At 39.3% G+C, this 11,537-nt stretch overlaps 1 protein-coding gene across 13 annotated transcripts in view; it reads left to right on the top strand.

The window, feature by feature from the left end:
* Positions 1–11,116, top strand: part of cald1a (caldesmon 1a) — a 58,323-nt gene extending 47,207 nt beyond the window's left edge. For 5 of the 13 annotated variants that reach the window (XM_034863289.1, XM_034863298.1, XM_034863299.1 and 2 more), the window contains 7 exons: positions 1,815–1,858; positions 1,973–2,051; positions 2,802–2,945; positions 3,145–3,240; positions 5,085–5,153; positions 7,055–7,091; positions 9,446–11,116. In XM_034863289.1, coding sequence (XP_034719180.1) covers positions 1,815–1,858; positions 1,973–2,051; positions 2,802–2,945; positions 3,145–3,240; positions 5,085–5,153; positions 7,055–7,091; positions 9,446–9,459 — 483 coding nt within the window. In that variant the 3' untranslated portion in view covers positions 9,460–11,116. Of the gene's footprint in view, positions 1–1,814; positions 1,859–1,972; positions 2,052–2,801; positions 2,946–3,144; positions 3,241–5,084; positions 5,154–5,453; positions 5,506–7,054; positions 7,092–9,445 lie in introns of all 13 variants that reach the window. The other 8 variants (XR_004655446.1, XR_004655447.1, XM_034863293.1 and 5 more) reach the window with 8 other exon arrangements.
* Positions 11,117–11,537: the final 421 nt, after the last annotated feature.

The following is an 11,537-nucleotide window of genomic DNA, read 5'->3' on the forward strand; positions in this document are numbered from 1 at the left end:
CTCGCAGACACAGCTTTACTTTGTCGTGATGTTCACTGTAGGTGCTGTGTGTGTGTGTGTGTGTGTGTGTGTGTGTGTTTTTGTAGCTCTTTTTCACTTTTCATACCCTACACACTTTGTTGTGTATGAATTGTTGCTTTGCAGTGCAATACTTTGTTTTGTCTATATGAAACTGTATTAATATTTGATAATACAGTTGCTGTATATCTTTTGTCTTCAAATTTTGGATTTGTTCTTTCCATCATACTCTACATCAAACAGGGAATTTTTTTCACATCTGAGATAATTGCTTTAAGGGGAATTTCATATATATGACAACCATAAAATATGGAAAAATGTATGAGTTGAAAAGCAGTTTTTTTTAAAACATTGACCTGATTAAATTAATAAGTGAGGAGGAGTGTTTCTGTCCATTTGGTGAAGGCAAATCCAATATTCACTCTCCTTTTAGCTCTGTTTTATTCTTTGCCAACTTCTGAGTTAAATATCTGCTGGCTCTTTAGCTTTTATATGCTCCACTGTGTTCACCAGCTAGCTCCTCTCTAACTTCTGCTATTTGGTGCCGGGCAGCTAGTTTACAGTCAGAGCTTTTCCGTTGCAAACAGCCGCCTGCTGCAGTTGGAAACAGGAGTTAATAAAAAATTATGAGAATGTACTAAACAGTAAAGTTGTGGTTTAGTAAAACAAAAACAGTGAGTACAACTGCAGCAACTGCAGAGTTTGCAGTGTTGGGTGATAATGCTCTATGGGTTTATTACTGCAAGCAATACCTACATTGCACATAGTACTTTGACTCATTGTTGATAAAAAAATATTACAGCTAAGTACAGCTTAAGGGTAGGGTTATTTTGGTTACCACAACACACAATATGGAGTGTTGTAATGGTCACATGTTTCACACAAGTGGAAAGAACACATGAAAATGGACTCATATTTGTCTTATGTTGCTAGTGCCAAATAAACACTGCTGCTAGATCAATTTTTTCTATTTCTCACCCAAATATGTTTGTATTCCCAGATCATGCAGTTCTTTGAAACCTATAGAAATGAGAAAAATGCGACACTATCACTTCTCTGTTGAACACACAGTCCTATGAGCTCGCCTACACGTTATCAACAGTAATCCAGCATAACCAGCTGCGCACTACAGTACATTGTTCTCTGCGAGAGAAGGACAGAGCAATTGGCTGCTGGGATGCAGGAAAGCAGTTAGGGTTAACAGGATTACTGTAACTGCATTCGGATGGCTACGGCTCTTTAAAACGCATCTGAGAATGGGGTATTTCCTGTCGGGGAGTATTTTGGGAACTCCCACATTCGGTAGCACAAGGTCCTTTTTCACAGGGGAGGGGAGAGAGCTTTTTCTGCAGTTTCTTCTTTTGTCCCTTAAACAATTTTTTTTGAGCGTCTCAGAAACACATGCGTTGTACCATAAACAATCCTCTGAGATTCCCACAGTCCAATAGCAGATTGGAAAAACAAAACTTGCTGTGTGTGTGTGCGCGCACATGTCTTTCAGAGTATTTTGCAAATAGAAGGAACAATCCGTTACATTATGTTTTTCTTGTCAGGAAAAGAGAGACTGGAAGAGATATCCACCATTAAAAAATGGAATCTGTTATAGTCCAATTATGGGAAAGGACCAGATAGCACGTGGGTGTCTAGTGCACATAATGACTTCTAAACTCAAGTCAGGAATGGGGTTTGCATTGAAACGTGAAGGAAACTGTGTTGCAGGTGTTCATGTGTGGACCACCCCTGCAATAATTATTGACCTAGAGCTCTAATAACTAAATTTATAAATTTCTCATCAGATTGGAGAGAGAGCAGAGTTCCTGAATAAGTCGGCACAGAAGAGGTAAAACATACTTTTAGCGGAGCATGTAAGCAACTAAAGATGGTTGACCACACTGTGTATAAAATCCAAAGAGGTCCCATAATGTGTATGCTAACTATTATTTGCTCTGCCCAGCAGCACTATGAAGGCATCTCATTCTCCTGTGGTGTCCAAGATAGACAACAGGCTGGAGCAGTACACCTCCGCTGCTCAGGTAAGCCTTTATTCAACTGTATCATCACTAATGGGCAGCAGTTTGGCCTCATAATGCGTGACACATGACACATTAGTTGCTAAGTTTTCATTTCTGTGTCATGCAAAATGGCTGCCCTATCCCATTTGGGAAATACAGCTGTTAAAAATATAACAAGACTACTTGTAGGAACACATATAGAAACACATATGGAAAGCATCCGTTATTATAACATCTAACTACTTTAAATGACTTAACAAAAAAAGCCTACTAACCTAGTTAACCTCATAAAAGACTTTTTTATCATACTTTATGAATGTAAGTGGTTACCTTAAATATTATGCATGCGAATAACCAACTCAGTCTTGTATTATCTTACTAAAAGTAATTAGTGTTTCCCAGTTAAAAAGACAATAGAAAACTAAATAAAACTCTGCTGTCACAGCCAGACAATGAGGCAAAGGTCATCCTGGATGTGGCATCAACATCATAGTGTAAAGTAGCATTTGAAATCCAATTTGAGCAACTGGACTGAGATAAATATATAGAATCCTGAATTCAGTTAGTTCAGAGTTCACATATAGGACAGCCAAAAGTCAATTTCCTGTTATGATTCATTTCTTGGTAAGCTAAAAATCAGATTTTGGTTGCCACTCCGGGTCTAAAAGTTGCCCAAAAGTTGCCATCCGGTACTCTGTCTGAATTTGTCCCTGTTGTTATTAGAGGGCTCATGTGGGTTTTAACTTTTTTAAACTCACCTCTGTGTTTCAGCAGAGAGAGAACAAGGAGTCTCGATCCCCGCGCTCTGGAGCGGTGGATCTACCAATGGTTACCGACAGCATTCGAAACATCAAGAGCATGTGGGAGAAAGGCAACGTGTTCGGCTCACCTGGAAGTGGCGGGAGCCCGTTCAAGGTAAAGGACGAGGTGTTTGAGGATGTGAGAAAGTTAATGAAACTGTGTGTGAGTAGAGAGAGAGAGAGAGAGAGAGAGAGAGAGAGAGAGAGAGAGAGACACGGAGGGAGAGGGAAGAGCCCAATTCACTGACACTTCCTGCTCTGCCTTGTTGCTGATGACGACCAGGCTTAGCTGACCCTTGACCCTATCCAAACAGGAAGCAGCTGTGATGAAGACAGGCGTGGCGGGTCGCATTAACGACTGGCTGAATAAAACCCCGGAGAGCGGCAAAATGCCAGGAGGAAGGCCAACGGTAGGTCGTTTCCGTGGCAACCCTTGTTGCTGCTGCTAGGAAGTACAGTACATGTACTGTACAGCTCAGGGTCCTATAGAGGAATAACAGAATGTGTGACTATTTGTCATGGGTTTCATACACTTTCTGTAATAAAACATTTAAAAGCAAAAATCCTATCAGATGCAACACCCTGGAACAAAATCTTTACAAATGGGGGGCCGTGGTCTAATCTTTTAAAGTTTTAGGGGTTCTTTAGTTAAAACTACTGCTATAGTGCACTCTGCCAGGGGGTTGTAAAACGTTTTCAGATTCATTCATTTAAATTAAAATGTAAATATGTATTATTTTTTTAAAAGCTTCTTAGTTCACTAAATATTTACATTTTTAAATCTGTAATAGTTCATAGATTACTTTCTAATCTAACAGATCTACAACTTCTATAATCTAAAAATATGATTAATACATGTTACATATATTTCTTATACATTTCTATTGTATTGTTATTTCACATAACTAAGACTATAGAAATATAAAAAAAATATAGGCTAAATCAAATTGTTGAGAAAAGACTGAGAACCTCTGTTATAGAGAATCAATAGTGTTGATTGACCTGCATTATCGTTCTTGATATATGTGTACTTTTTTATTAATATGTATTACCTTTCTCAGGATTGAGGCATCTACTTTAAAGGCAAAAAATGAGTCTTAATTCATCTTTTGCTACGAACAAGGCGTTTCTACATGAACACACAATGTTTTTTTGTTTTTTTTTCTGGTGCTTGCCTTACTGGTTAAAGGGGGCGGGACTCACGTAGACGTCACATACTTCCACACACCAATCAGGATTTAGCAACATTTGAATCTGAATATGATGACAGTTGGTGGGTTATTTGGTCACTGCCAAATAATTCTATTAAGTAGATTTACTGAGTTTTGAGTGTTTGAGCTTATTAAGTCATGAATTTTTGGGGGAAGGAGGGAATGTTCAGTAAAGTTGGGGACAGAACTTGATGTATTTGAATCATTTACTGCATGTAAACCTCTCACTCTTACATTGGCCCTGCTGTATTATTATTATTATTATTATTATTTTTATTACAACACAATTACTGCTGGTCATGTTATGTACTGTACACATGTTTTATAATCACAGACCAAAGTCAGGTTGAGATATTATCATAGACTGTAAACAGTCTATGGCTATTATCTGTCTGGCGCCACCTGGTGGCCTCAAAGAAAGATAACTAAGTGTCCAAACTTGCATCAGTACACTTTAGCATCTGTCTTAATATAGATATAGAGTATTTGTGGATATTGTAGACTTGGCATCAGTTTGGTATACAGTGTCACTTAAACATTTCATCTTTCATCTTATCATAAGCTTTGCTAGCAGAGTGCTTTTTCAGTCCTGGCTCCATGCCAGTAAATTGTGCCTCTCCTCACTCTTACCAATTTCACCCAAAAATTTATGTTAGAGCTTTCCAATGTCACAGATTATAGCTGGTGCTCAAATAAGTAACCCACTACAGGAGATATGAGCGAGACCTTTGCCGAAGCTCTCCGAAATATTCCCGTCCCCAAAATTTACTTTGCATTGTGATGGAGTGTCTTATAGTGAAGTGCTATTTTCCCTCTGTCCTCTAGACAAGCACCTCTCTGCTTGCCAGTGTCTGTCAACCTTTAGTCTCATTTCTCAAGCTCTCCGTCAACATCTGTCATTCCTTCTCCTCTCCATCTAAGTTACTCTGCCATTGCTGCGAAATGACAACTATTTTCAAATTGACCTACAAATGCTGGGAACTCTTAGCACTACTGATATGATGCTTTGTCTTTTCCTCTTTTTTTCTGTCTCCCTCTGACAGGACCTGAAGCCTGTTGATGTCACCAACAAGAGGAGTCTATGGGAGAACAAAGGTGCTTCTCCAACCAAGGTAGCTATCATTCATATTAACATATTCACTAGTGTCATGATGAGGAATTTGCACGGTGATCAGAGTACCAGTCTCAACCTTTAGGGGAAATCCAAGTGCTCCAGATGAAGTTTTAACTATGCCAAATTGGTTTGTGGTCTTGAAAGGATTTCCTGTGGTTTTCCATAGTTTTCCAGATGTCAATCAAGAGAATGTTTTGTTAATGAGATGGTGTTGGAATATTAGAATAATCTCACGGTTTTGAGCCAGATATCGCAGCAATGGGAGTACCAATCACTTCTGTTTGTTTTTGTTTTAAAGAACTCTCATAGCTAGTTGACCTCAACGTTAAATCTGGAATAAGCCTGGAGAGGTAAAGGAGTACTTATTCGATGTTTCTTCAAATCGCTTATCACAGAATGACCTCACACTCAGCTGTCACACTGTCAATGTTTTTTGCTCTGTATTGTTGGCGAAGCTGTGCTTTATTCTGCTGTAGTTGGACACTAGTGCTTATTTTGATTACAATGATAATATCTAAGGGTTTCTGTCCACAGTTAGATATTTATCATTTGACATATGTGTCATGCGTTCTGTCATACTCTCTTTCTAAATATTATTCAAGTTCCTTTACACTTAGTCTGGCTCAGCGGATGATGGGATAGAGCCTGATGCGTTTCTCACGCCCTGGATGTCCCACCCCTTCGCTATCTCCGCTATGCGGACTAACCGCCGCCCAGGACGGTTGTCATTTGGTTTAAAGAAATCCAAACAGCCAGAGCGTTTTTCCCCCTATCCCAGAATAGTATTTCTCTATAGTGGCCAGACCAGTGACACAGCACTCAGAGGTCTGGAGATGCGAGACTACTTAACACACAAACTTGTAAAATTTTGAAGGGTGTAATTATCTGCATTTTGTAAACATTGAGCAATAAACATCAGCTGCTTTACACATCACACATGCAACTTAGAATGAGGGAATTTAACTTGTAAAGCATGTGTGCCAAATGTTCTAAGTGCTGTAAAATAAAAAAGAGCAAAGAGAACACAATAACGAAGCCCTAGGAAAGGCAATTGTTAAGTATTTCGGCGTTGACTCCATTAACACCCATAACTTGTTAAAGCCAACTCAACAAAAACCCAGCAGATTACAGTTCAGTGTAATTTCTGTGTCGTAAAACAAACTTTTACAGTGTGCCTGTTGTCCAACTGTGGGCTGATTGCTTTTCCTAAATGGCTGTACACATCACCGCTCCTTTTCTTCTGACGACCACAAATCACCATTCTCACTCCAGCTTCACATGACTTTATATTGCCCTAATGGAGAAACTGTTAACAGCATTCTTTATAAGCATTGTGCCTTGCTGAGTTGCACAATGGCCGTTTGACATTATTGAATCACCGTTATATCACCTCAGATTTTAAACAAGTCTGACTTAACCTGACATGAATAAGTTGTCTTATCTTTATTTCTGTACACTGAAAGAGCTGTGTTTGTAGAGCTGCTTAGTAGAAGTGAAACCCAACATTTCAAAAGACCAAGAAGTACTACTTTCCCATTTACTTTGTTATAAACCTTCCTTGCTTGGTAGTAGTGCCAACAGCTGCAGTGCAGACCGGAGGCTGTGGTCTGCCACAGTCAGTAGTTGGGTTGGAGGGCACCAGGCGGTGGTCTGCTCTGACGTAAAAAGGGCCCTATTCAGGAAAGGTAGCGGTTAGCAACCTTGTCATTAGCGATTATTGCTATGCTGTGAAGTCAGGGAAGGCGAGATGATCAGGATAACGATCGGTGAGGAAGATCTGGGTGAGTTCAGGAGTCTGTATAGGTGGAAGTGTACGATCGAAAGTGGACTGGAGGCTTTGCCTGTATGGTTTGCTAACCTCTGCATCTGTCTTTACCTTCCTATCTTTATGTTTTGCAGGTGGCAGGCAGAGGGGAGACCAAATCAGTCGCCAACGGTGAGTTTTTACAAGGTGTCAAAAGTGTCAGCTTGCATCTGCAGAGCTAGTGAATATGTGCAATCCATACAGCAGTTTCAGGGTGAACTTGTGGCTCCAAAATGTCAACTTTTCAGAACCTCTGAAATACTGCCTTGTTCTTAGCTCGGCCACAGTGCATTTTTCTAATTGTTTTTTTAATAAACCCACAGACAGGGGATTTTCTTAGTCCTCAGTCCCTTAAAGTTGAAGTAAAAACATTAAAATTAGTTCCAAGGTTTTAAACTAACACTGGCAATATGCTTTTATAGGCATGTAGGCAGCCTACTTGCTGACAATCTGAAAAAAAAGGACAAGGATAGACATTTGTCTCCTTTGAAACTTTTACTGTCCTCAGCCAATTTCTTTCTTGAGCCAGTGAGGAGCTACACAATGGGCATAGAGGTTCAAGATATATTCCCACAAGATCCCACCATAATCCCTTCAGGTTAGAGCTGAAGATCTTTGCCCGAACTCCCGTCGGGCTCGGTTGGGTTCAGCCTTCATTTCCATTATGTCACTCTGGCTCGGCCCAGGCTCGGGCCTGCTGTCAGGTGATGCGTTTCGATTAGCGCAAAAATGGATGCTGAGGAGGTGAAACAGAGGCGGTCGTCTGGCGATTAAGTTTTGGTTGCACCGGAGAGTGCAAAGAACGTTAGTCGTGAATAAATGATGTCAAAAAATGTCTAAATGATTCATTCTTGACCAAAGGCAAAAGAGCTGTGTGCGCGCATATTTGAATAATGGGCTGTAAACGGGTTTGGGCTTTTAAAAAGCTGTCAATCAAAATGTACTTGTCAGGCAGGGGCTGAATTCTGTCCGTCTCCAACCTTGTCAGGCCTAACTTATGTTACAGCTCTAATTCAGGTCCCTCGATCCACCAGTAAAAGTAGCTAGTGTAACAAAAAGCACATGGTATCTCACGGGCTTTCCATCAGCAAGCTGTTCCAATTGTATTTGTTGGGACAAATGTTCCTGCAATTTTGCAAGTTGGTCATTTTTTTCAGAGATTGAAGGTGTTACCTTCTGGTTAAATGTGTCATCTTGTCCCTGTCTCTTTGATTTATGCGACACCATGTGTCACAACACCAATACCTGACCCTTCTGTATCAGAGCCTCCCCTGCAGTCTTTTATAATTTGCTGTTTGGCCTTTCCCACCACAGCATTTTGAAGCCACTAGGAAGCATTGCTTGCTATTTCAAAATCCGTAGTGAGGGCTGCCTCCTCCTCTTTTTGTTCTCCCAGTGGGCAGTAGGAGGTTTTTGGCCTTGAGGGATTCTGTGCATGTCTGCGTAATGTGTTAGTTGTTCAACACAAAGCATCAAGCATACAAAAACTTCACCTCTGCAAACCCACTCAATAGCCATCTTGACGCCACTGAAACCTTTAAGCTTTTCCAATTATGTGCACGTCCACTTGCGCAGCTCAGAACACAGTCCTGACCCCAGTGTTAAGAAGTGTTAGAGGCAGTGTTCCTGTCAGGCCGGCTTGTCACATTAATAGCTGTTATGTTGGAGATTAGCACACCATCACAGTCTGACTCAGATGACGACAGAGGCTTTGTATAGATTTAGTATTTCTTGCTGGCTGCAGCACCTTACAGGCATTTGACACCACACTGGACCACGTACGAGTTAGCAGCCTCAGACTCTCCACATGCTTGGCTCTAATAGAGATCTTCCAAAATAATGTTCACCATTTTGGCAGTTTAAGTCTCCGGCTGTACTAAATATAGAACGATAACTTTCAAGTTTGAATTTTTATTGGCCTCTTGATTAAAAATTATTTTTAGCAGTTTGGAAAATGACCAACGTACAAACGGACATCGTCAGGTTGCTAGCATGGATAAGAAGCCTATGTCGATATGTAGACCTATAGTTTGGATATTCACAGGTCTGATTTGGGGTTTATGTTTACTGCCGTTTTGTCAGTCTCTTGTACGCAGCAAAATTTCAAATTTGAAGAAGTTGTGAGGTTGAAGCTAAAGTCGGCAAGTATCAAGCAAACACTCCCAAAAATGTCCCTCTCAAAGTTTTCTTCTTGTTAATGGAGTAGCAATTTTAAAAATGTTGACACAGAAATAAAAGCAATAAAATTATTTTGATTCCTTGTTAAAAAGTAAAATATTCAAGAAGAGCTGATGATCTTGTTACAGTCAAAGTTTTCTGAAAGCAAGCAACAAGTGGCCTTCAAACTGCACGTTGAGTGCATTTAAGAGCATGTGGTGTTTGTTGCATGGTCTGACCCTCAGTCACAGGGTTAAAGTTATTAACCCACACCTGTCTGCAGACTCGTAGCAATACCACTGATGGACTCTTCTTCTGTCTTTCACCAGGTATGGGGCACTAATGTCTTGAAGGAGCCACTGCAGCTGGGGACCACGACAATCCAAGACTCTTCCTTTGACTTTGTATTAAGAACCAAATAATGATCACATTCCCAAGAGGGACACCAAGAAAACGGAGGGACAGGAGAGACGCTGTCCAAGCACTGTACTGAAACAGCATCATATTTTGTACGGTTGCCACGTATAGTGCCTTTGCACAATGATTTTTGCTTTCTAAAAGAAACAAAATGCTGTGAAATTTGGACAATTGTAATTACTATTACTAATACTTTATACAATCCTGCCAGGAAGAAAAGAAATTGTTAAATTTAGATTTTGTTGTACTCTATGCCGACAGTTTTGATAGAGACGGAGTAGATGAGTTAAAAGTTTCCACATTCCAGAGAGATGGGTGAAATCAGTTCCCTCCCTCATACAGTACATTTTCCATCTCTTTTTTTATTTATATTTAAAGCTAAAGCTTCACACATTGCTATTTTATTCAATGTTCACCAGTTTCAGGATAGAAATATAAGCACTTAGAATTTAGCTGATTTCACTTTTATTATGTCTTACCAATAGTGCAGCAATGGTCTGAGTAATATATGTTAGCACATGTGATGTTTTGAATATGACCTATCATACTGTATCTTATATAACATCTTTATACTCGTAACAAAAGGTATGTTTGTTTTTGTATCCCGAAACTATTCACCAACAGGCAGTTAATTTCGGTGGTGAGGAGGGTTGAATAATCAGAAGGCCATTATGACTTTTTTATTATCCTTAATGTCATTTTTATTTATGTTTTAATGTGTTTTGCCTTTTTCTATTTCTAGCTGTTTTGTAGCTTTTGTACCTGTTTGATCACTTTAAAATCTTCAGACATTCCTCTTAAAAAGCAGGTGCACAAGGTGCCTTTTTTGTAGGTTTGCCAATGTAAATAATTAGCAAACCAACCCTCTTAAATCTACCTTAACTTCTAATAATTACTAACTTCTTCATTGCCTCTATGCACACTCTTATGCTCAAGAATAATTTTCTAATTGAGGGCATATAAAGTAACATCAGGGTGCCTAAGCAAATAACAATAATAGTACAATACAAGGATATTTACCACTATGTAAGTCTTTTGGCCTTATGATTGCAATAAAAAAAATCCATGTAAGCTGAGGTACAGTACACGATAGCCTCAAAGCAACTCGGTCTGATATTAGGACTTATGACATTAAGTAGCACATTCCCTTTCATAGTTGTTGTGCGGCACAAGCTTTGATAGTAACGGTTTGACGGGGCATTAGATTGATTGATGTTACTGCTCAAAAGTCTGACAATCACATTCCATGGCTCCTAAAAAAGAGCAGGGGAGCTTGACCAAAATATTTAAAGTGTGATTTAATGTGACATTATGTTTTTTTTTAATACAGTGGTTTTATAATGCCGTTTTTTTGTTTTGTTTTTTTTGTTTTTTACCACCTTGTGTCCATGTTATATTTTTTAAAAGTTCTTCTATGTTTAACCAGACACTTGTTTGTGTAGCGCTAAGCCTATGCAAAACACAATCTGTAGCCTCTCTAAACGCTCCCAATGTCATACAAGTGGGCAGTTACCAACTGGATGAATGTTTTAAACATTGTACGCTTCACTCAACAACAGCAATAAAGACATTGAGGTATTCCACATTGTTAAGTGTCCTTCCATAACTCCACCATTCTTCTATGGACCACATTATATACTGTATGTGCCCATTGCAGCACAGCATCTTGAAATAATTCTTATGCAGCCATGGTACTGTCAAAAGGTAGTACACCTGTAACAGACAAGCTTTTCCTCCAACAGTTAGCACCAATCATTTGATGGAATAAATTAAAACAATTTATTTTTCTCTTCTTTTTATCGTTCACCAGGTCATTTGTTTTTTAGTTTAATTTTACTATTCCTATGTTTTCACATTTGCAATTTACCCATGCTACCTTAACTGAAAACGTGGAAGTATTCAGATCCCTTACTTTAGTACTTTAGTAGAAGTACTAATAACACTCTGTAAAACTATTTGGGTTGTCAAGGAGCACATACTGTGCATACAACATTCATAAAAAAC

Source organism: Etheostoma cragini, chromosome 23 (genome assembly GCF_013103735.1).
Source record: "Etheostoma cragini isolate CJK2018 chromosome 23, CSU_Ecrag_1.0, whole genome shotgun sequence".
Lineage (NCBI taxonomy): Eukaryota > Metazoa > Chordata > Actinopteri > Perciformes > Percidae > Etheostoma > Etheostoma cragini.